Raw genomic sequence first — 25,835 nt, forward strand, 5'->3', positions numbered from 1 at the left:
TGACAATACTGAGTGACCCAGTAGCTGGGGTCGAACCTGGGATCTCGGCGCCGTGAGGCCACAGTGCTAACCACTGCGCCACCGTGCTGCCTCTCTTCTTGTTAAAAGTAATTTGCGGTCTTGTGACTGATACTCCACATTCTATTTAAAAGAAGAAAAAGCTACGGGGCGGGATTGTCCGATCGCTGACGACGAAATCGTGTTTGGCGATCGGCCGGAGAATCAATGTTTGCACTGAAATCGGGGGTGGCGCCGCTTTCGCGATTCTCCATTCCCGCCAAAGGGTACTCTACGCCGCACGCCGTATCGACGGCCTCAGGACGTTGCCCGAGGCCCTCCCCCCCGAAGCTCCGCCGCTGACCAGCCGATTTCCCGACGGCGTGGGTCTCTCATGGTATTACTTGTCGTGGCAGCTGTGGGTGCTGCCATGCGCATGCACGGCCAGAGACCCGACAATTCTACGGCCATATCGGCAGCTAGAGCCGGGTGCTCTACACCGCCTTGCTGCTAGCTCCCAGCCAAACAGAGGATTGATGGCCGTTTTCCGTCGGACGTTCGGTTGCAAAAGGCCACCATTCCCACGCCGGCGTCAGCATTTAGTGTGAGAATCGGAGAATCCAGCCCATGGCCTTTTGAGCCAGGGTTACGATCTGGGATCTTCCCATCCAGTTACAACATCAACTAAGATTGTAACAAAACAATAGTTTTGTGGTCATCATAAGATCTTCTTTGTTATGGAATTTAAATTTCACCATCTGCCGTGGTGGGATTTGGAACCAGGCCCCAGATCATTATTCTGGGTCTCTCGATTTCTAGTCTAGTGATAATTCCACAATGCCATCAAGCTGCCATCAATAAAAGACGTTCTGTTTTCCTCCACTCATTAGAATATCAAACAGAGGGAAGTCATCCCGTGTTGTCAGATTGACATTGCATGACTTTCGAGTGGGGTGAGTAATGTGTAGGTTGTGGTACACAAGGTGTGTACGAGAAATTAGGTGGGTCTCCTTGTCTTTATTGTCAATGTTTGTCCATATGGCATCATGAGTTTGCATTTCTACAGAATTTTGTACAACTTCCAGATGTGGCAAAGTTCTGAAAGGACCATAGGGGCAGGAGGAGGCCATTCAGCCCATCCGACAGGGTGTCCAGAACCAGGGTTCACAGCCTGAGGATTCAGGGTAAACCATTTCGGACAGAGATATGGAGATATTTTTTCATCCAATGAGTGGTGAGCCTGTGGAATTCATTACCAGAGGAAGTAGTTGATGCTAAAACATTGAATATATTCAAGAGGCCGCTAAATATAGCACTTGGGGCAAATGGGGTCAAAGGTTATGGGGAGAAAGCAGGATTGGGCTATTGAGTTGAATGATCAGCCATGATCGTGATGAATGGCAGAGCAGGCTTGAAGGGCCAAAAGGCCCCCTCCTGTTCCTATTTTCTATGTATCTATGTAAACCTGCTTTGCCATGTAATGCGACCACAGCTGATCATCTACTTCAATGTCTTTTTCCACACTATCCCCATATCCCATTATGTCATTGATATTTAGAAATCTGTCAATCTCTTCTTCAAACATACGCAATGGCTGAGCCTCCACAGCCCTCTGAGGAAGAGAATTCCAAAGATTCACAATACTCTCCATAAAAAAAAGAATCTCCTAATCTTGGTCTGAAGTGTCTTTCCTTTGTTGCCTTTGTTGCGCTCCCTCTATGGCAATAATATCCTTCTAAAGGCAAGGGAACCAAAAACTGCACATCTTATTCCAGATGTAATCTAACCAAGATTCTTTACAGTTAAAGCGATACTTTGCTACTTCTGTACTCAAATCCTTGTGCGATAAAGCCTATCATGAGCCTTCCTAATTATTTGCTGCAGCTGCATGTTAGCTTTCAGTAACTTATTGATGAGGACACCCAGGGTCCATTTGTACATTGACACTTTCTAATCTCTTACCATTTAAGAAATACTCTGGACATCTGTCCCTCCTACCAAAGTGGATAACCTTACATTTTTCCGCATTATATTCCATCTGCCATGTTCCTGCCTGTGGTAGTATGACTAGAGGTACTACGGTACCTGCGGGTGTGAGCTACTATTGGTGGAGAAGGCTCGCTGCTCATTGGCCCAAGTGTTGCTTTCTCATTGGCCAAGACGAAGGTAGCTCCGCCCAATGAGGTGGGGTATAAGAACCCGTGTTTTCCAGCAGCCATCATTCTTTCTGTACTCAAGCTGCTGGGGAAACATCTTGTAGATTAAAGCCTTCAATTCGGACTACTCCTTCGTTTCAGTAGTTATTGATCGCGCATCACTGCCCCCTCATTAAACCTGTCCAAATCTCTTCGAAGCCGCTTTGGCGTATTCTTCACAGCACACATTCCCACCTAGCTTGGTCTCATCCATGAACTTGGAAACACGTTTGATCCCCACATTCAAATCATTGAAATATATTGTGAACAGCTGGGGCCCAAGGTCCTTGCAGGATACCCCATGAGTCATTACCTGCCAATTGTGAGACTGACCTGTTCAATCCTTCTCTCTGTTTTCTGATTGTTAACCGATTCTGAATCCATGTATATTACCTCCTATCCCATGTGTTGCACTTTTGCTCACCAATCTCCTGTGGGGTCCTTACCGAAAGCCTTCTGAAAATCCAAGTACACAACATCCGCCAACTCCCCTTTGATTTGATTTGATTTATTGTCACCTGTACCGAAGTACAATGAAAAGTGTTTTTTTGCGGCCGAGGGAACGTACACAGTAGACAAAAGAATAATCAACAGAGAACATTGACAAATGGCACATCGACAAACGGTGATTGGTTACAGTGCAGAACAAGGGACCAAACAAAGCAAATACATGAGCGAGAGCAGCCTAGGGCGTTGTGAATAGTGTTCTTACAGGGAACAGATCAGTCCAAGGGGGAGTCGTTGAGGAGTCTAGTAGCTGCGGGGGAGAAGCTGTTCCTATGTGAGGATGTGCGGGTCTTCAGACTTCTGTACCTTCTGCCTGATGGAAGGGTCTGGAAGAGGGCAATGCCTGGGTGGGAGGGGTCTCTGATAATGCTGTCTGGCCTTCCTGAGGCAGTGGGAGTATACAGAATCAATGTGGGGGGTGGCAAGTTTGTGTGATGCGTTGGGCTGAGTTCGCCACACTCTGCAGTTTCTGGTGATCTTGGACCAAACAGTTGCCATACCAGGCTGTGATGCAGCCCGATAGGATGCTCTCTATCGCACATCTGTAAAAGTTTGAGAGAGTCGATGCAGACATGCCAAATTTCTTTCGCTTCCGTAGGAAGTAGAGATGTTGTTGGGCTTTTTTGACTGTTGCATCAACGTGAGTGGACCAGGACAGACTGTTGGTGTTGGCGAACCCCAGGAACTTATCAACCATGTCCACTTCGGAGCCATTGATGTAGACGGGAGTGTGTGTCGTGTTGCGCTTCCTGAAGTTGATGATCAGTTCCTTGGTCTTTCCAACATTTAGACAGAGGTTGGTTATTTACGGTACACCATGCAACCGAGTGATTTATCTCCCTCCTGTAGTCTGATTCGTCGTTTGATGTCAATTACCACGAGACGAGAATAGTGGAATAATCGAGACTTTATTGAACAAGATGTTGTGCCTCCTGTAGCTGGAACGAGCGCAGGAGAGCACACACATTTATAAACCGCCTGCTGGGCGGAGCCAGCAGGCAGGGATTTACCGTCGTACCTATAATATACAGGCAGTGCCGTAATACATATAATATACCACTAGTGGTGTTCACCACATCGTTGTTTACTGTACAGCCCATCACAGTCGTATTAACTGCAAACTTATAGATTGAGTTGGAGCTAAATCTTGCCACACAGTCCTGTGTCTATAGAGAGTACAGTAGAGGACTGAGCAAACATCTTTGCAGGGCCCCGGTGTCGAGGACTATTGTGGAGGAGGTGCATTGCCTATCCTGAGAGATTGCAGTCTGTTGATGAGGAAGTCAAGGATCCAGCTGCACAGGGAGGGGTCAAGTCCAAGATTGCGGAGTTTGGTTATCAGTCTTGTTGGGATAATGGCGTTGAAGGCGGAGCTGTAGTCGATGAACAGCAGTCTTACATAGGTGTCCTTGTTGTTGAGGTGTTCGAGTGTTGATTGTAGAGCCAGGGGATAGCATCTGCTGTGGACCGGTTGCGGTGATAGGCAAACTACAGGGATCGAGACCGTCTGAGAGGCTGGGAGTGATCCACCTCATGATGGAATTTATCAATTCTGTTAGTAATATCCTCAAAATACTCCAACACGTTCGTCTAACATGATATCCCATTCATAAACCAATGTTGACTATGCCCAATCGCATCATTATTATTAAAGTGTCCTTTTATCACATCCTTCATAACAGATTCTAATGTTTTTCCTACGATTGATGTACGGCTAGACGGGTCTGTAATTCCCTTTTTTCTCTCCCCTTCCCTTCTTAAATAGTAGGGTGATTTTTGCTACCTTTCAATCTGTAGCAACTGTTCCAGGATCTACAGAATTATGGAAGATAATCACCAATGCATTCACCATCTCTATAGCAACCTCTTTCAAACACTGTGATGCAGAATATCAGGGGCTGGATTCTCCGCAACCCGACGCCAAAATCGCGGCTGGCACGGGAGCAGAGAATCCAGTTTCCCGCAAGGAATTGGGATCGGTGCTGTTGCCCCGATTCTGCGGGCACCTAAAAGCAGCGTACTCAGGGAGCAGCGTACCCGCGCCGCCTGGGACCTACCTGGGGGCCATTGCCAGAGGCTCGCTCCGCCATTCTCCGCCCCCGACCGGCCGAAGTCCGGACAGTGTAGATCTAACCTGGTCCAGCCAATCGGGATACCCGTGTAGCGGCTGCGGACTCGGTCCACGGCTGCCCTGGTTGGGGGCGGGCCGATCGGAGGCCAGTGGGGAATATAGGCGGCCTTATAGGCGGCCGGGGAATGTTTGTGCGGGCGTTGAGGGTCGGGCGCGCGGCCGATCGGGGTGTTTCATTGTTGAGTCCAGCTCCACGGTCCGAGTCCGCCATGGAGCACAGCGCGGCCGCTAGAGGCCACTGCCGTGCACATACGCGGCCTCCAACCCAGAAGTGCGAAGACCCGTATCTGCAGCAAAAGCTGCTGGATCTACACCGGGCCTCTGCTAACCCCCTCCAGGGCTACAAATTCGTATCCCTTTCATGCCAGTTTTTCTGGAGTGAAACTCCACCGTTTTGACGCCGGCATAGGGACTTAGTCCCAATAATGGAGAGTCTAGCCGATGGTACTGGGGACTTTATAATTGTTCTGAGGTGTCATGTAATCTACCACTTTAGCAGAGGAAGCAAGTCAATAACCAGAGTACTACTGCTCTCGACTTTTGAGTAGGCCCCAAGTACAACTCTTAAAAAAAAAAAATTTTGCGTTTCCAATTCTTATTTTACCAATTAAGGGGCAATTTAGTGTGGCCAATTCAATTACCCTGCACATTTCTTGGGTTATGGGGGTGAGACCCACGCAGACACGGGGAGACTGCACAAACTCCACAAAGACGAGGCCGGAATTGAACACGGGTCCCTGGCGCTGTGAGGCAGCAGTGTTAACCACTGTGCCACCGTGCCACCCTCCACTTAATGGCACAGCAAGTAAAGCAACAACACTGCCCTTGGATTATCACACATTCCCTGATTGGCAGGGTGGGGGGCAGGAAACAGCGGGAGTACCGAGGGAAACAAAATAAATAACTTACCCTCTGAAATGTGCAAAGAAAAGACTTGAAGAATGTTCTGGCTCTGAATTGCTTCCAGGAGTGAATCCATTGAAAATGAAATGAAATGAAAATCGCTTATTGTCACGAGTAGGCTTTGATGAAGTTACTGTGAAAAGCCCCTTGTCGCCACATTCCGGCGCCTGTCCGGGGAGGCTGGTACGGGAATCGAACCATGCTGCTGGCCTGCTTGGTCTGCTTTCAAAGCCAGCGATTTAGCTGAGTGAGCTAAACCAGGTTAGTGAGAGGTGGTCAAGACTCAAGTTCCTTTCAGTCTGCATTTGAAGCTGCTCAGTAAGTTTCCAGCTCCTCCCTCAGGATTTATCCATGATGTGTGCACCCTCCTGACTGATGCCATCAATCACATGAACCATCGAGACCTCAACATAGTCTTCATATCTATGTAGCAACTTTAGCTTTCCCAAAATACTTTGCAGTCAAATTGTAAATAGGACTGTGATTGATGTCCACCAGATAAATACAATGGAGGTTATCTTTCGTACCATTTTATTTCATCCATCGACAATGGGACCTCCATTTCACCCTATGTGACATCCAACTGTTCCTTTAATAATTTCCATTTCCCTACCCTATGAACAGGTTCTCTCCTGTTGATCACTGATTGACCTGCTGTGAGAGAGGCCTTTAGTTAATGCCATTGGGTCTCTGGTGTTCAGCTGGAAAAGCAGAGATGGCCTCTGTTTACTGCTCTACCTCAAAGGTGGCCCTCTCCAACATCCCACTTTGGAATTCTCAGCCTAAATTATGTTGGCAAGTGCTGCTGAGGCTTATGCGATGATAGGTAAGCTATCATCTGTATATAATATGAGTAGATCATCATCACCTTTATGTGTATTCTAAGTTATAAGTTTTACTGTTGTAGCTCTAGCATCCGACCAGCAGGTGGTGCGAGTATGCAGGCATGTGACCCGGATGCATCATGTGTTCCAGACTAAGGGGTTAGTAAGGAGTTGATAGCAGTTGCCTATTAGAGTAGCTTTATAGTATCTTAGTGTAAGTTAGTGTTAGTCTATTATTTCCATCTGGATTAATCTGAGACACTACAGTAATCCATTACAGTAGAGTTGGTAATAAATACTTCTGTTGTAAAACAAAATCCAATGTTCTTCTGTTAACACTGCCACATCAAGATTCAACATCAGCATAATCAAAGAACATTCCAGCTTACAATTCTGGCTCTCTGACCCAGAAATGAAGGTGCTATCTCTAGGGTAGTGACTTGAAAAGGCAGAATATTGAAGATGAGGAGAGAACATTGATGGTTCAAGTTGAAGAAAAGACCAATACAGACTTAAAAACCTCGAACCATAGAGAAATTTATAGCTCAGACCATGGTGTCCACGCTGACCTAAAAAGAGCTACTCAGTCTAATGCCACCTTCTGACTCTAGGTCCATATCACTGTAGGTTACTACACATCAAATGCATGGTTTGTTATTCATGGCGAGGGTTTCTATCTCTATCGCTCTTTCAGTCAAATGACCTATTCACTATTGTGCCATTCTACAATTCCACCTGTAATTCTTCTAACTTTAGCATACAGCTTTCTGAGCTGGCTAGACCACATGCAGACTGGGGGAGTGCTTTATTGAAAACCTACATTCAGTCCACAAGTATGTCCCTGAGCTTCCGGTCACCTGCCAGTTTAATTCTCCCCCCCCCGTCCCACTCTGACCTCAATCTCCAAAGTTGTTCCGATGAAACTCATAACAAAATAAAGTAACGGCACCTCATCCTTACACTTGGCATTTTTCAACCCTCCGGCATTCATATTTAGTTTAGAGTTTCAACAATTGCTCAAATTTCATTTTGGACATTTTGCAACTCGTTCTACCTTCTCTGAGTCCACCTTTTGTCCATATTTTCCCATTATTTCCCCCCACAGCCATTCCCTCCACCCAAACACGTGCACAGTCAGTCCTTTAGTACACTTCACTGAACCGCCCAATATGTAGCCCATTGCCTTTGCTTCTGTCTTCGCAGATGCCGTCTGACCCTCTGTGATCTTATTCAAATGTTTTCTTTTTCCATTTCTATGATTCATTGTTTGGCCACGGCTCCATTTCTCCTCCTGCAGATTCCAATGTTCCGCTCACACGGAATCAGTAACGCTTTATAAAGGAGGATTTCAGATGTGAACAATGTGATACCATATTTGGGTAACGCGTCAACCACAAACTGCACAAAGTGAGAAGCTCATGTTCAGTCAGGTCCATGAGTTATAAATACTACTCACCAGCCTTGAGGGTTCTATTTACAGAGTGTGATTGCGAAGCAATATAAATGCTTCCATTATAAGATGCGCAGGACAAATGCATTTTTTAAGCTTTAGTGTGGGGATCAAATTTAGCAGTTGTCCAACACAATTCTACAGTATGGCATCATTCTCTTGCCTCTGGACTGGAAGGATATATATGCATTCAGGTCCCACAATAGAATTTAAGGAGACATTAGGCAGATTTTAATGGCTGTAGCAGTAGCCCTTCCTGCCGGCTGTAAGGTTGGAGGCAATCACAACACAGCTATTTCCAGGATCCCAGATGGAACTCAATAGCAATCAGGCAGTTAACTCCTTGCCGCCAGTACTGTGCACCCTTTAAGAGTGGTGATCCTGTCTCCATGATGTGCCGGTCAATTAGAGGGCTGGACGCCCTTCTGCTACAGCAGCACCACAGGGTGGGGGTGTCCACTGCAGCAGGTCCCCGGTCCGGAGTGCTCCAGGACCACACCAAGAGCTACGCAGAGCTGGAGGAATGGAAGGCAGTTGAGTGGGATGGACTCGCCAAAGCCAACCAGGCGGATTCTAGAGGGGAGGTCAAGATGGAGGTTGGTGTTACAGCGAATGTGGCACTTGCCATGGGTGAGGGGCACAGGGTGCTCAATCAGGAGGGCCCAGTACACAACTCACTGGCACACTGCCAAAGCATACATGGTGGTCTCCCCAATTGGCATTTGGTCACCCCTCCATTGACAAAATACAGAAGCAGGGGGTTAAGGCCCTTAAGTGTTCCTGAATTGGCCACTTATGGGGCTCAATTGGCTAGGTCCGGAAAGTCCAATCTCGACCTTCCTCTCTCCTGATTTAATCACGGGGGATTAATGAAGCGGATGGGTCCCCCCACGTTGAGCCCTCCCAAATAATTATACAGCGCTCCGCACCTCCCAGCCCACTCCCGAGGAGGGTGGGCATTAAAGTCCGCCCAATAAATGCAGTACTGAGTGAATGCCACATTGTTGGAGATGCTAACACTGAAAATCTGCAATTGTGTCCTCCCATTGAAATGGTGGCTGGCCGGTACCTGTACACATTGACCCAGCGGTAATCTGGACATCCGGCCTTGCCACTGGGGCTCCTGCTAGCTGGGTGTAAAGTGAAGAAGTTGAGAATGAAGTGGAAGAGAACCAGAGGAGAGATTTGGTTCCTTAAATGTTGTCCCTCTGTTGGTAACACTCCAGACCATTGCTCACTTTTCAACCAGTTGGGCAAGGAAAATGGCCACTTTGATTTGGGTGGATTCCACTTCTTCGACCTGGCGGGGCCGTAGCTCTGCTCCTGACAGGGTTACAGAACGCTGAGGCAGGGTGTGAGCAGAACTGATAGAAATTCTGCTCGATTCTGTCATCACCCCAACCCCATCTCATTCTCTGATCTAAAATACAAGAGAACGCTGGAAAGACCGGCTTACTCTTCATCCTGTCCCGCCCCCAAACGCACCCAGAAAACTGCAGCATATTTTAAAAATTGGAGGGTGGGCGCGGCAGCAGAACAGTGACTCCGCCCAGGTCCAAATCTTATTTCCCCCTGGGGACCTGGCCAATATTCCACACACTCTCAAAAACAGGTGAGGTGATTATTCATTGGAGTGGCAGATGGAGTTTAACCCTGACAAGTGTGAGGTTGTCCATTTTGGAAGGACAAATCTGAATGCGGAATACAGGGTTAATGGTAGGGTTCTTGGCAATGTGGAGGAGCAGAGAGATCTTGGGGTCTATGTTCATAGTTCTTTGAAAGTTGCCACTCAAGTGGATAGAGCTGTGAAGAAGGCCTATGGTGTGCTAGCGTTCATTAGCAGAGGGATTGAATTTAAGAGCCGTGAGGTGATGATGCAGCTGTACAAAACCTTGGTCAGGCCACATTTGGAGTACTGTGTGCAGTTCTGGTCACCTCATTTTAGGAAGGATGTGGAAGCTTTGGAAAAGGTGCAAAGGAGATTTACCAGGATGTTGCCTGGAATGGAGAGTAGGTCATACGAGGAAAGGTTGAGGGTGCTAGGCCTTTTCTCATTAGAACGGAGAAGGATGAGGGGCGACTTGATAGAGGTTTATAAGATGATCAGGGGAATAGATAGAGTAGACAGTCAGAGACTTTTTCCCCGGGTGGAACACACCATTACAAGGGGACATAAATTTAAGATAAATGGTGGAAGATATAGAGGGGATGTCAGAGGTAGGTTCTTTACCCAGAGAGTAGTGGGGGCATGGAATGCACTGCCTGTGGTAGTAGTTGAGTCGGAAAATTTATGGACCTTCAAGCGGCTATTGGATAGGTACTTGGATTAGGGTAGAATAAGGGAGTGTAGGTTAACTTCTTAAGGGCAGCACGGTAGCATTGTGGATAGCACAATTGCTTCACGGCTCCAGGGTCCCAAGTTCGATTTCGACTTGGGTCACTGTCTGTGTGGAGTCTGCACATCCTCCCCGTGACTGCGTGGGTTTCCTCCGGGTACTCCGGTTTCCTCCCACAGTCCAAAGATGTGCAGGTTGGGTGGATTGGCCATGATAAATTGTCCAAAATTCTATGATTAACCTAGGACAAAAGTTCGGCGCAACATCGTGGGCCGAAGGGCCTGTTCTGTGCTGTATTTCTCTAATCTCTAATCTAATTGGCTGTTTGTAGGAATTTCAGAATGGAGTCTAGTTAGCCACCGAGGCTGCAATTCTTTTTAAATGACCATGGGAATGTTCTGGGGTTGGAAAAATTGACATTCATTTAATGGCAATGCAGTGACAGGTTCCTCTGTGAAAATGGGTATCACATCACTTTTGGGGTCACCGTTGCTCCATGCACGGCGGCAGTGTGGCCTAATTTACTTGTAAAATCCAATTTAAATTCAACAACACCAAATCGAGTTCAACATGATGGCTTGTGAAACACAGCCTAAGTGGAACACTTCCCAATGAAAAGGAGAATGAGAGACACTAAACAAAGTAAATGAATGAATAGTTATTACACTTACTGGGTCCGATTGCATGTCCAATAACATAAATGATTATGCAGGTTATGCATAGATAAGGCATCCAGTCAACTTTATCCTGAGGGGGGGGAGAAAAAACAGCCTTTTAATGAGCTTTAATCTGTTTCTTCACTTTAATTCATTCTAATTGCATCTCTTTGCCACCAAATAGGTTCATCGAACAAACGATCATTAAATGGCGGGTGGGCTGATGAAGGATTAAACTCAGGCCCTCTCAGAGAGGGTTTAAAAAAAATCCTGTGCACTGTTTTGGAAAGAGCTATTCATTAGGAAATGAAATGAAATGAAAATCGCTTATTGTCACGAGTAGGCTTCAATGAAGTTACTGTGAAAAGCCCCTAGTCGCCACATTCCGGCGCCTGTCCGGGGAGGCTGGTACGGGAATCGAACCCTGCTGCTGGCCTGCCTTGGTCTGCTTTAAAAGCCAGCGATTTAGCCCAGTGAGCTAAACCAGCCAGGGAGGGAAATCTAAATTATTGAAGAAGCAGTTGGATGCCACAGAGGGTGAAATGGAGGCCCCATTTTTGAAGTTGAGTCATTTCCAATGTTCCGGTCAAACCTTTATCCCTCAATCATCACAAAAACAGATAATCTGCACCATTGTCCCATTTGCTATCTTTGGGAGCTTGCTGTGCGTGAATTGGCTGTGGCATTTGCCCCAATGCAACCATGACTGCATTGTGAAACTACTTAACTGGGTGTAAAGTGACCTGGGACATCCTGAGGATGCGAAAGGCACCATATAAATGCAAACCTGACTTTATTGCTTTTTCACAGCAATGACGCGAGAGATGTGGCCCAAATGCTAATCCCAGGGTGTGTACCATTCACACTGGAAGGCATATTTCACAAACTCAATCAGGAATTCTCCCATTGAAGGATCAAGTGGTAGGGGGAATGAAGGGGCTGGGACCCTTTCAGACAACAGGTACTGGGGTGGGTGGGAGGGGGGGGGGTCACTACATTTAAATACCCTATTCGAAAATTGAGATCAGCTGTTTTTCCCTTCATATTATTAGTCCTGCTCTATGGCCTACGTATGACTTGAAGGGAACAGTTGCTCAAGGCTGCATTTTAGGTGCCCCCCACCACAAGTGTTTATGGTGCAAGGGTGTTGGGGGGGGGAGGGCACAATAAATAGGGTGGCCGCTCCACCACCTTCCCACCCAACCCCAAGCTCACCCCCATTATATGGGAGTGGGGGGGGGGGGGGGGGGCAGGCACTGAGATCGGAAGCCCACCTGCCATATTTTAATAGGTAACCAAGGGTCAATTAGACTTGTTAACCCTAATTGGAGCACAGAATTGTGACGGCGTAGAAGGAGGCCATTTGGCCCATTGTGGTTGCACTAGTTCTCCAAATTTGGGCCATTCCCCTGAACCTCTGCATGTTGTTTCCATTCAAATAATCGTCTAATGTCCTCTGGAATGCCTCGATCGAACCTGTCTCTATCGTATTCCAAGGCCGTGCATTCCCAACCTGAACCATTCATTGTGCGAAAAAGTTTTTTTCTCGCGTCACACTTGTTTGTTTTGCAAATCACTTTAAATCTCTGCCCTCACTTTCTTGAACCTTCTCCGAGTGGGAACAACGCTTCTGGCCATGTTTGGGTTGGACAGTCGGCGGGGGAGCAGACAGACTGATTTTTAAATAATCTTTCAAAGGGCTAGACGGAAGAGGGAGTGGGTTCTGTCTTCTGGATCTGCACTTGCCAATGTGGGGGGGGGGGGGGGGGGGGGGGGGGCACACCCCCTAAGATACAGCCGTACTGTAAGGCATTTTGTTATGTTTTGTATTTCTGTTTGTAAGGGCAAGGTAACCTAGTTGTAATGTGGACCAGCACATGGAGCTCAGCAAGTGGTACCAGCCTCAATTGAAGAGGAGATTGGGGCGAAGGGAGGAGAATTTTCACCAAAGACATTGGGTGGACTTCTCTATCCCAGAGTCTAAGTGCACTCACTAATGAGGAATCGGGACTGGTCCCCACTGGTGTTAGGAATGCCCCCGACATGCAATTCCTTGGCACTTGGTAAACGTTTTGGGGGGAAATTGGCTTTTCCGTGCCATTCTATGGGATGCCCAGATCCGCACGGCAACTGAGAGGAGCGAGACCTAGGGATGGATTCTCCATTGTCCGACGCTGGCATTTGGATTGCTGATCAGGCCAAGAATAGAGCGTTGAAGGAAAAACTGGTTTGGTTACGAGCGTCAAACCCTCTGCGATGCTCCGATCTCTCACCTGTGGCCTCAGTGTGCTACCCGCCCCATGCCGTCGGGAAGATGCAAATCATCGATTTCACTGCTCCCCCCCCCCCCCTCCCCCTCCCCCTCCCCCAACCCTCCCGTTATGCCCCAACCCCACAGCGGGAAATTCACCAGGTGGGCTTTGGTCCAAGTTTGCCCGAATGTGACACAGGGGACTCAAGTGGGTCAAGGGGGTGCCCCCAAGATCCATCGTAAAACTGCCCCTCTCCCCCCACAATGAAATTCTGTGCACCCCCCCCCCCGTGCTGTCTGATGGGGAGGCTGGGGGCTGGGTCAGTGGGGGGTCAGGCCATGCTCAAGCATGCGTGCTGTGGGGAGATGACCTGTTATTCCCATGGTGGTGGTGGGTGGGGTGCTCAGTGAGGGCGAGATTCAGATCACAACGTCCCACGGGATCCCGTTAGATCTCGCAAGGCGTTCTGAGCATCGCAAATCTCACGCGAGGCCTCTCAAGATTTAACGGCCTTGTGGTATCACCGATGAGGCCGTCCGATCATGCCCATCATGTTCTAGAAAGTTCCTTCAAAATTCCCAGAAAATTCTCTTCCTGCTCCCCCATTTTCTGTCACTTGCCACAGAAGGCGCCAGTAATAAAAAAGGTACGGGCAACCCCCACAGTGGTAAATTCACCGGGTGGGCTTTGGTTCAAGTTTGCCCGAGTGTGACACAATGGGCGCCCAAGTGGGTCAAGGGGGTCAGTGCCAACCACACCCCACCCCTACCAACTGGCTTTGTCTGTCTACCACTAGCCCCATCTAGTCCTTCAGTGGGTGTAGGAGTCTTGGCCTGATATTCAGGCCTCTTCTGGCTCCTTTGTCAATTTAACCACTTCAACAGCATTCCAGTCAACGTGGAGGATGGGTGGAGGAGCGGGTGGAAATCTGTCTCAGAATGGGGCGATTATCGTAAAGCAGATACCAATTGATTTTTGTAACAGTGATAGGTGAGAGCCTGTAATACTGATGCATTTATTTCTCAAAGAGGAATGAGTGAGCAATGCCACAGGAAAGCAACTAAACTATGGATAAAACTCATGTTATAAATAAATGAGTGGAATATGTTCATACAATATGAATGATCGCTCTCATGGCGTGAGATGAATTATGAATAAGCCAATTGTACTTTATTCCAGCACTTGTGGCTACTGAGCAAGCATTGAGAGCGCATGACAACTGGAATAGGAGAATGATTGAAAGGGATTTCAGGCACATGGGTTTCAGGTCCCATTATTTGCAATAGCAAATGAGGTGGTCTTCACAGCCTGCTGACAAATCAAACACTGAAAAATAGAATAGAACACAGAAGCAGTGACATAAAATCAAAAAAAGTGTTTTGAATGACAGCACAGCCAGAATTTCATGTTGCCCGGCTGGACGCGTGCCAACACAGAATTGCGACAGGGTGTATGTTCTTTTTTTAAAATTTAGATTAGCCAATTATTTTTTCCAATTAAGGGGCAATTTAGCGTGGCCAATCCACCTACTTTGCACATTTTTGGGTTGTGGGGGCGAAACCCATGCAGACACGGGGAGAACGTGCAAACTCCACACGGACAGTGACCCAGAGCCGGGATCGAACCTGGGACCTCAGTGCCGTGAGGCGAAGGGTGTATGTTCTGATGCCATTGCGCACTTGCGCATTATTTTGGGTGCCGGGCACGTGCAAGAGTCGGAAGCGCACCTGCCGACCATTAAACAGGCAATGTAGCTCCCACGGCACGCAATTGGATGCGGCCCCGTTGGCGGACGGGCTGATTGGCCAAGCGACCTTTATGTTTTAACCTCGATCTGGGGCAGGATTATCATAGAATTTACAGTGCAGAAGGAGGCCATTCGGCCCATCGAGTCTGCACCGGCTCTTGGAAAGAGCAGCCTACCCAAGGTCAACACCTCCACCCTACCCCCATAACCCAGTAACCCCACCCAACACTAAGGGCAATTTTGGACGCTAAGGGCAATTTATCATGGCCAATAACCTAACCTGCACATCTTTGGACCGTGGGAGGAAACCGGAGCACCCGGAGGAAACCCACCCACACACGGGGAGGATGTGCAGACTCCGCACAGACAGTGACCCAAGCCGGAATCGAACCTGGGACCCTGGAGCTGTGAAGCAATTGTGCTAACCACTATGCTACCGTGCTGCCCATCAAATTGAAAAGGTTCCTGGGGGACCAAGTTTTGCGTTTGAATGTGTTGGCTAGACGGCTCTTTGCACAGTTTTCCCATCACAGTGTATTTTTTTTTACAGGCCTGCAACTCCCCGAGATAGCCCCGCAGTAGCTGCCCCCCCCCCCCCCCCCCCCCCCCCCCCCCGAGGGAGGAGGCCTAAAATGCCACCCCGCACCCTCGCTTTTGCCAATGCATCGTATTTATCGTATGTTCTATGTTTTTTCATGTATGGAACGATCTGTCTGGATTGTGCGCAGGACAATACTTTTCACAATACTTTGGTACATGTGACAATACTGTATATCCAAATCTAAATCCTCCCTGGCAGAACTCAGCCTTTCCCATGCCTGTTAATCGGCCAGAGTGAAATCTCCTTCGAAGGCAGACAGTGGCCGGAACTGCGTTTTGAACCTGCTTCGTGTGTCCGACGGATGAAAAATCAAAGCCCACGAGATATCGGGGAACAAGCGCATCACTTTCGCATGAAATACGTTTGTTCATCATTTTAGCGGATGTTAGCCCATAAAAACAAACGGCTGCCTCAGCCAACACTCTAGACCAGTGCTTCTCAAAGTGTGGTATGCGTACTGGTGCCGGTACGCGAGCCATCGTCTGCCGGTACTTGGAGTGTTTCCAGAAAAGAAAGAGACAGTAATCCTGGATTGGCTTGTTTCGCTCACCGGTCCCTGGCACATTGAAAAATAAAACTGCCGGTCTGCCACATCAGATAGTTTGAGATGCACTGCTCTAGTCTAGACGAAAGAATTGCACCAGCAGTAAACACTGGTCTGCTCTTATTGCGCAGAGTAACTTCAAGGTCATTGGCTCCTGTGTGGCATGTCAACGGCTACCTATTGTCCCGCACGTTTGTTGCGTGGAATGTACATAAGACCATAAGACATAGGAGCGGAAGTAAGGCCATTCGGCCCATCGAGTCCACTCCACCATTCAATCATGGTTGATTTTGATACATGAAGGATACATGAAGGTGTTTCACAGAGGAAATGGCTTTCTACAAACCTGAAGGTTTAGACTCATCGTTAAAACGGCACATGAAATGCAGCAAATCGCAAACCCAACTAGGAGAAGTATTCTTCGTCCAACAGCTTCTACTATAGAAACCTACAGAACACAAAGTGACAGCTTGAGCTCAGCACCTTGAGTCACATTCAACTCTAAAAATGTCTGGTAAAGACAACCTTATCCAAACTTACTGCTGCTATGGTCATGAACACGTTGACTGCTCCTGTTCCAACAGTGACGTACTGAATGTCATTTTCCTTCACTCCCGCTGATCGATATATGGTGTCGGCATAATAATATATCTGCCAACAGGAATAGTCACAGTGAATGAAGGGCAATTACTAACGCAGATTTTTCAGTGCTGTTAGGAGATTGGCTGCTGCTATTCTTCCTGTCATTCTGAGTCACCGATACAGAATTTAGATTCAAGATCTGCAGGCCGCCTCGAGAGCACGGCAGATTTTAATCCCATTTAAAGAGACCTTTGCAAGATCGGACCGAGGTGGAGGCCAGACAGAGTCGCTGCAGTTTACACCTCCCACCCTCAGCTAAGGAATTCTGCCATCAAGCTGAAACAGCGGGGGGGCGGGGGGGACAAAATCCCGCACCCGGTTAGAACCATTCACTCAGTGGGATTTTCCCCGGAGCAGCCAATTAATGGTCCAAATCCGGGCTCACTGTCCAATTGAGGATGGGTGGTGGACTCTTGGAAATGAGGGACCAACCCTGAGGCCTTAATCAAACTTATCGGCATTAATTTAACACCACCCACTAACCTGAAAAGACACCATTTAACACAGGATTCAATATATCCTCAAATGGAGGCCTGATTTTGGATTGAAAGCAGCAAGCAGTTAAGTGAGGGAGAGGTCATTTCAAACTGGAGGCCCCCATTCTTGATTAATTTTAAAATTTAAAATAAAAAATGTCTTCACTACCTGCAGGATTGACCTTTGCAAATCTCTGCTGCCCGCCTTGTTCGCACGTAATCCTCGCGCTCACTGACGTACGTTGGGTCCCCGTCCAGCAAGTTGAAATTCTCAATCTTGTTTTCAAGTCATAGAATTTACAGTGCAGAAGGAGGCCATTCGGCCCATCGAGTCTGCACCGGCTCTTGGAAAGAGCACCCTATCCAAGGTCAACACCTCCACCCCATCCCCATAACCCAGTAACCCCACCCAACACTAAGGACAATTTATCATGGCCAATCCACCTAATCTGCACATCTTTGGACTGTGGGAGGAAACCAGAGCACCCGGAGGAAACCCACGCACACACGGGGAGAATGTGCAGACTCCGCACAGACAGTGACCCAAGCCGGGAATCAAACCTGGGACCCTGGAGCTGTGAAGCGATTGTGCTATCCACAATGCTACCGGGCTGCCTCAAGGCCTTGTCCCTCCCAAACTCTGTAACCTCCTCCAGGCTTAAAATCCTTTGAGATGTCTTTGCCCCTTCAGTCTTGGCCTCCTGCGCAACCCCGATTTTAATCATGCCATTGGCAGCTGTGCCTTCAACTACTAGGCCCAAGGCTCTGGAACTCCCTCGCAAAGCCCCTTTCCCTCTCCCCTTCTCTTCCGTTAAGATGCTTCTTAAAGCCTACCACTTTAACCAAACATTTGTTCCTCTGTGCGACACTCTTGCTCATGTGACCCAGTATCAATTTTCATTTGATAATGCTCCTCTGAAGCATTTTGGATAGTTCCACGGCTTAAAAAAATGAAATGAAAATCGCTTATTATCACGAGTAGGCTTCAAATGAAGTTACTGTGAAAAGCCCCTAGTCGCCACATTCCGGCGCCTGTTCGGGGAGGCTGTTACGGGAATCGAACCGTGCTGCTGGCCTGCTTTGGTCTGCTTTCAAAGCCAGTGATTTAGCCCAGTGCTAAATAAATGCAAGTTGGTGTTGGGGTTACAAAAATGCAAACTCTTTCTTTTCATCCACCACCTGCACCCAGAAGCACTTTGGTTTCATTACTTACTGCATTGACTCCAGAAAGCTGCTGTCCCATATTCAGGACAATGATGGATAACAGTTGCCATCTCAGTGACCTGAATGAGAAGAGATGCATCACTGACACGTGGCCTTCTTCCTTCTCTGACTCATACTCCAAGCGCATTTCTTCTATTTCGTCATCCACGTCATCCCGGCCTCTTAACCGTCTTAAAACTTGAACACAAATACATTTGAGCTCCACTACTTGTCATAACATTGCACTTTAACTATTTTCTGTCCAGCCCGACGTTCACCCTGAGGGTGAGCTGGAACTGTTTGGGTCTGGAGTGGAGCTTGCCTCAGACTGGAGGCAAGAACATTAATCGGGGAGCAGTCGATGCCCGAGCAGAGAGGGGTCAAGGAATTTTACCCGAATTCTTCACGCTAATTGTCCCAGGCTTTTTGCCAGCTCTGTTTTGAAATGGTGCTGGGGATCTGGACGTTTATTTTATTTATATTGTTTATTTTTAAAAATATTTAAAAAAAAATTTAGAGTACGCAATTATTTTTTTTCGCAATTAAGGGGCAATTTAGCGTGGCCAATCCACCTAACCTGCACATCTTTTGGGTTGTGGGGGTGAAACCCACGCAGACATGGGGAGAATGTGCAAACTCCACAGGAACAGTGACCCACGGCCGTGATTCGAACCCAGGTCCTCAGCGCCGTAGGCAGCAATGCTAACCACTGTGCCGCATGCCTCCCATGCTTATGTATTATGATGCACAAAGAATCCTTGTTTGTGCAAGGCAGACTGGTTCGACAGAGGGGGTCTTTTCCTCTCCATTATTAATCTCACTGACAAAGAGACCAAAAATAACTGGTTCTGAGAATTCAGAGCAACACACACTGCAGATGCTGGAGACCTGAAATAAACAGAAAGCTCTGCGAAATATTCCACAACTCTGTCAGCATCTGTGGAGAGAGAAAGAGGGTGAAGGGGCGCGATTCAGCCACCGCGTTGTGCTCGAGTGCAGAGCGGGCCGCAAAGGGTGAATCCCGCGAGAGCCCAAAATCAGGCCCCGGACCGATCGCGAGGCAACCGACTCACTCAGCCTGGCACCATCTCGATCTCACCCTCACTGGGGCAGCTCCAGATCAGCATGAGCCATTAGGCCCATTCAAATACCCGGGCGGCGCTTTCAAACAACGCCTGGGAATCAACGGGAGGGATTCTGCGGGAATCGGCGGGGTGGGCAACTCCGGCGCGAAGGAGTGGCGTGAACCACTCCGGCATTGGGCCACCACAAAGGTGTGGCATCCTCCGCACCTTCGGGGGCTAGGCCGGTGCCGGAGTGGTTTGCGCCACGCCGGCCGGTGGGGAAGGGGCTTGGCGCCACGCCAACCGTCGCCTAAGGGCCTCCGCTGGCTGGCGCGAGTTGGCGCATGCCCGCAACGCCAGCGTGTGCTTGCGTCATCCCAGCGCATGCGCAAGGGGAGTTAATCTCCGCGTCGGCCATCGCGGAGGACCACAGCGGCCGACATGGAAAGAATGGAGTGCCCCCACAGCAGAGGCCCGCCCACGGATCGGTGGGCCCCGATCGCGGGCCAGGCGACCATGGGGGCACCCCCTGGGGCCAGAACCCCCCATGCCCGCACGAAGACCCCAGAGGCCGCCCACGCAGCCAGGTCCCTCCGGCAGATACCTAGGGCGCGATTCTCCCAAAACAGGAGAAATCGTAAGGCTGGCGTCAAACCCGGGCGGGTTTGACGCCAGCGCCCCCCTTCCCGACCGGGAACCGGTCGGGGCTAGCAGCCCGACGCCGTAAGCTCCGGCATCACGGGCTTAACGAATTCCGTTAAGCCCGCTTGCCGGAGTTAGCGCCGGCTGACGCGTCATATGACGTCAGCTGCGCATCCGCGGATTGGAAGACTCCAACCCGCGCATGCGCGGATGACGTCATCGCGTATTTGCGCGAAACCCGCACATGCGCGGGCCGGGATGCCCCTCAGCCGCCCCGCAAATGGATACTGCGGGGTGGCGGAAGGAGAAATAGTGCGCGGGCATCGGGCCCGCTGCCCGCGATCGGTGCCCACCGATCGCGGGCCCATGGCACCCTTGGCACGGCCGTGGTACTGCCGTGCCAATGGTTATAAAATGCGAGTTTTTACGGCCGTTTTACGAACGGCCAGACCAGGTCTGTTTGCCGTTCGTAAAAACAGCGTAAAGGGCTGGGACTTTGGCCCATCTATCAGCTGAGAATCGCTGCCGGCCGTAAAAAAACGGCGGCAGCGATTCGTGTCGGGAGTTGGGCGGGGGGGGGGGGGAAGAATAGCGGGAGGGCGGGAAAAATGTCGGGAAGGCCCTCCCGCTATTCTCTGACCCGTCGTGGGGGGTGGAGAATCACGCCCCTAGTGTATTATATACGCCGGTGGGACTGGCCGAAAATGGGCGGCCAACCGGCCCATTGCGGGCTGGAGAATCGCCGGGGGGGGGGGGGGGGGGAGGGGGGGCACTGCCAGTGGCTGCCAACCGGCGCTGTGTGATTCCCACCCACGCAAAATCCCCAGCACCGGAGAATTCGGCAGCCGGCGGGGGTCGGAGAATCCCGCCCAACAGCCGTGCCTGTGAGACCTCGAGCGGGCGCTGTTTAGCACTGGTTTCCACAAATTGGACCAGGCACGACGATGCCTCGGGGTGGGGGGGGGGGGTTCGCAGGTCATTAGAGACCCCTGGGAGGTTGTGGACAGGGTAGGTTGGCACCCTGCTACTCTCGCTGACACCCGGGCACCTTGACAGAGCCATCCAGACAGCCTGACAGTGCCACCCTGACAAGGTTCCTGGGTGCCAGGTTGGCAGTGCCAGGGGTTGGGCCCAATAGAGGAGGGATGAGGGAATGGAGTTCCAGGGGCCAGGAGAAGGTTGGGGGGGGGGAGGGGGCTTGAAGTGGGTATGCCTAGAATGTTGAAGGGAGGATGGGTGCAGAGATTGGGGCAGCCGGTCAAAATGGCGCCCTGAACTGCAAGGAGCCAGGCCTGCTGGCGGTCAGAGCTTGCCAGTGCAGACAATCCATTCAAATGTGGCCGAGGCGAGGAGAAACTCTCCAAGGCCCATAGAACGGGCAAGGTGTCGGTGGATAGAGGGGTCTAACTTGCTGCAGCCAGCAGGAAACACCCTGCCAACCGCGCGGAAAAGCGGACTTTGCTTCATTTCTGCTGAAACACAGCCAACTACCCTGTCCTGTCCTCCTGTATAACCCAATGTGCTGTGATTGAGCCCAAAGGACGAAATCAGCTGGAAAGCTCAACGTAATTTTAGATGCAAGTTGAAAGTGACACTGATTGAATGTTTACATTGTTGGTAGCGTTATGTCTTTATTCCACTCTGCCTCAGGGGGTGCAAGGTGCAGAAGGTTCAGATTTTGCTGCTCTGATTCATTGCTCTGATAGAATCAAAGAGTAAAGTTCGATTTTTTTAACGATGCCCTGCTTGCCTGTTACACTTGTCCAACACTCTCAATCTTAGATTCACAGCTATACAATAGGATCAGAAGAGATTCAGGTTAGAATTCCTTTTCACCTCTAGGCTTAACTATTCTAAAGTATTTCTGGCCAGTGTCCCACCTTCCACCCTCCATAAACCTTATACTCATACAGACACCGGCTTCCCATATTATAATAATAATCTTCATTGTCACAAGTAGGCTTACAGTAACAGTGCAATGAAGTTACTGTGAAAAGCCCCTAGTCGCCACATTCCGGCACCTGTTCGGGTACACAGAGGGAGAATTCAGAATGTCTAATTCACCTAACAGCACGTCTTTCGGGACTTGTGGGAGGGAACCGGAGCACCCGGAGGAAACCCACGCAGACACGGGGAGAACGTGCAGACTCCGCACAGACAGTGACCCAAGCCGGGAATCGAACCTGGGACCCTGGTGCTGTGAAGCAAAAGTGCACCAAGTTCTGTTGAGCCGTGATCCCTGTGCTCCCTGACTTACATTGTCTCAATTTTTAAAATTCTCATCCCTGTTTTCAAATCCCTGCATGGCCTCGCCCATCCCTACCTCTGTGATCTCCTCCAGCACTAAACACCACCTGGGAGATCTGTGCTCCTCCCATTCAGGCCTGTTGTGCACCCCTATTTTAATTGTTCTCCCATTAGTTGGCTGGGCCACAAGTTCTGGAATTTCCTCCCTAATCCTCTCCATCTTCCTCTCCGCCCATTTAAGATGCTCCTGAAAAACCTATGGGCGGACTTTTCCAGCGCTGCCTGCCGCTGGGGTGGTCCATACCAGCCGAAGTTCGATGGACTTTTGGCAGGGCCGTCGAATCCCCCACGATGGGTCCCACCATAAGGGGGGCCAGAAATTCCCGGCCTACCTCTTTGACTCAGCTGTTGATCACCTGCCCTAACTTCGCCTTTACGTGGACTTGTATCAAATTCTGTTTGTTGTCACTCCTGAGAAGTGCCTTTGTTGCTTGACTATGCTAATGGTGCTACATAAACACAAGTTGTTGTTGAGTGAAGAACGCCATTGTCATGTGAGTTATACTGCCGGTTGTGAACCGCACTTTGCCAACTGGGAGACAGTTCGCCACGTGCGCGCTTATATACTCAGGGCTCTGCTCACTGATCACCATTATTCATGTTGGTGTTCAACTGGGATCATCTGCTTCACAGTAACATTAAAAATAAGTTGCAGTGAGTTTGTATGGTGACCAGTGTTGTGTTCTGCTTCTTCATGTAGCATAAGCTGCTTCCTTGATGTATGCTCTGACAAAGGAAGGTTCAGACTTGGAGATCGGTTTAACACATTTATTGAACAGTTAACAATTCTCCTACTTAAGTTCGACTCTCCTGCTAATCTTGTTGTAGTAATCCATGGGAGGCAGGAGTTCCGTCACCACACCAATATTTATTTACAATAACGATATTACAGGAGCAGCTACAAACAGTGCTGCTAGCAGTCCAGTCAACTTAAGACTGCCTCACAAAGCCTACACAGGTGATTATATGGGCCCCCTCAATGAGCTATCATTGAGGGAGCTCATACTCCAATTGGCCAACCGATAAAGCCAATTGGAGTTCATTACACTTGTTATAGTAACTCAATCTAACTAACCAGTCTGCTCTAAGCCACGTGATGGGTGTGATGCTTCTTATCTGCCCCTGTACTTCTCTCTGAGTGTCGCCTGTGGAAAGAGAAAGAGCATGTGTGCCTTGTCCTTTTCTATGGGTTGTGTCAATGCCCCCTTGTGGTAGTGTCACCTCTGGGTGTCTTGACTGCCCATTGGTCGTGTACTATTCTAAGTGTTCATTAGCTGTATGTCTGCATGTCATGATGTCTCTGGTGCTCCCTCTAGTGTTTACTTAGTCTTAGTGTATTTACGTTAACCCCTTGTGTATTTACAGTGATGCATATCACCACAACCAGGACATATTCCCACCTCCTGTCGAGTGCTATTTAAACTAGGCCTCACATGGGCCTCACACGGCACTGCGTTTCCTGCACACTGGCGAGTGGTTAAGTGATTCCGAGGTGGCCTATACAGGGAGGTCTGACACCACCTCGCTGATTAATGCACCAGGTGTCCGACCAGTTTTGACTCTAGAGTTGTGCTGCCCCCTCCACATCAATCCAACCATTTCACATCCCGGGACCCTAACCCACGGCACCTGGCTTTACTTACCTGCTTTTGCTCCCAATTCATTGCCTTTTTGGATCAACATATACCGGGGGCTTTCAGGGCAAAAAGGCAACAGGATGAGCTCCACAATGGCAGGGACCCCAGTCAGTCCCAAAAGCAACGGCCAACCTAAAAAAGGAGAAAGAGAAAAGATAAAGACCTTTGCCTGTTTGTAGGTAATTCATTGTGCTGAAGGTCAATATAACCAGGAGGGGAGTACCTCGTTCACTGGCGAGAATGCTTCTCAGTCCAAATACCTGGGCAATCAGGATCCCGATGGTAATGAAAAGCTGGGGCATCACACCGATGGCACCTCGGAGGTTCTTAGGTGAAAGTTCACCCAAGTACATGGGGACCACATTGGAGCAGAGACCTAGACAGAAGCGCAGGAACAATCATCGATTGGCACTAAATGGCATGTTAATGAGTTACCAAAGTTTGGCAGCAATCACATCGCTTTCCTGATTTGGGGAGGAACACATTGACATCGGCAAATGCTAGGAGAATATCTGCAGCTGGATCTCTACAAATCCACTTTCCTTCTGGTAAAAGAGAACCTCAAAATGTGCAAATATCCACAGAATGGGTTTCGGCATTATGGCAGCTCACTTTGAAGTCCTTCAGCTGGGGAAACAGTTTGAATTCGGTGCTGAGGTCAACAATCCTTCAATGGCTTCAGCTGGCTTTTTAAAATTCACGGGGTGTGGGCATCGCTGCCCATCCCTAATTGCCCTTGAACTGAGTGGCATTTTTTTGGTCATTCCATGGGGCCAGTTAAAGTCAACCACGTTGCTGTGGGTCTGGAGTCACATGTAGTCCAGACCGGGTAAGGACGGCAGATTTCCTTACCTAAAGGACATTAGTGAACCAGATGGGTTTTTACAACAATCGGCAATGGTTTCATGGTCATCATTAGACTTTTAATTCCAGATTTTTAAAAATTGCACTTTAATTTCACTGCCGGGGTGAGATTTGAACTCAGTTCCCAGGTTTGCCCTGGGTTTCTGATGCAGCGATAGTACCACTACCCCACCCCCTCCCCAGTGTGAATGTCTGTGGTGTCACCAGAAATGGATCTCTCAAGGCAGGACTTCAGTGTGTGGGTGATGTTCGCACCTGGGTGGCTAGGGTCACAATGTGAGCTTCCCTTGTGGAGCAAATGGCTACATCTTCCCTGACCCACCCTCAAGCCATTGGATGTTGTCCAGATTGGCTGTGGAAGGTTGAAACCTGGGACCTCACCAGTCAGGTCAGTTAGCAGGTTGCATTTGGTGACGTTTACGGTCTACCAGCCATCAGAGTGCAGAAAGCAGGTATGTTAACTGAAGGTAAATTAAGATCATTTATATTGTGGAACCGACTTCACCAAATACTATTGAAATGCGTGCAGGAATGCTGTGTTCCCGATCTGACCAACACTTAGAAAATAAGTTACTCTGCCTTCGACACTGCCCTGTTTTATCCTCAATGTTTACAGCATGACTTTGGAAATGAGAAAGTGATCAATGAAAGGCTCGTTCTGTAAACGTGTCCCTTGTGTCGGAACACCAATAACTCCCCCACGACCTGCCCCTGGACACTGGTTATGGTGCAAGTAATTACCCAGCACTTGTGAGTTTAAATGCTGTGAAATTGAATTCCACACAACTTATCATTTGCGTCAGCTGCTTTATTGATGGAAACAGCCAACTGGTTCACAAATACTCTGTGGACACATA

The 25,835-nt window shown here is 49.1% G+C and overlaps 1 protein-coding gene across 1 annotated transcript in view; it reads right to left on the minus strand.

Annotated features, from left to right (window-relative positions):
* Window positions 1-25,835, minus strand: part of slc2a1a (solute carrier family 2 member 1a) — a 49,585-nt gene that overhangs the window by 5,429 nt on the left and 18,321 nt on the right. The window contains exons 6-11 of the mRNA XM_038773718.1: window positions 24,338-24,490; window positions 24,121-24,246; window positions 18,475-18,662; window positions 16,684-16,794; window positions 16,490-16,591; window positions 11,015-11,090 (exon numbers count right to left, since the gene is read on the minus strand). Coding sequence (XP_038629646.1) covers window positions 11,015-11,090; window positions 16,490-16,591; window positions 16,684-16,794; window positions 18,475-18,662; window positions 24,121-24,246; window positions 24,338-24,490 — 756 coding nt within the window. The remainder of the gene's footprint in view (window positions 1-11,014; window positions 11,091-16,489; window positions 16,592-16,683; window positions 16,795-18,474; window positions 18,663-24,120; window positions 24,247-24,337; window positions 24,491-25,835) is intronic.

The sequence above is a fragment of the Scyliorhinus canicula genome, chromosome 16, assembly GCF_902713615.1.
Source record: "Scyliorhinus canicula chromosome 16, sScyCan1.1, whole genome shotgun sequence".
NCBI classification, from domain to species: Eukaryota; Metazoa; Chordata; class Chondrichthyes; order Carcharhiniformes; family Scyliorhinidae; genus Scyliorhinus; species Scyliorhinus canicula.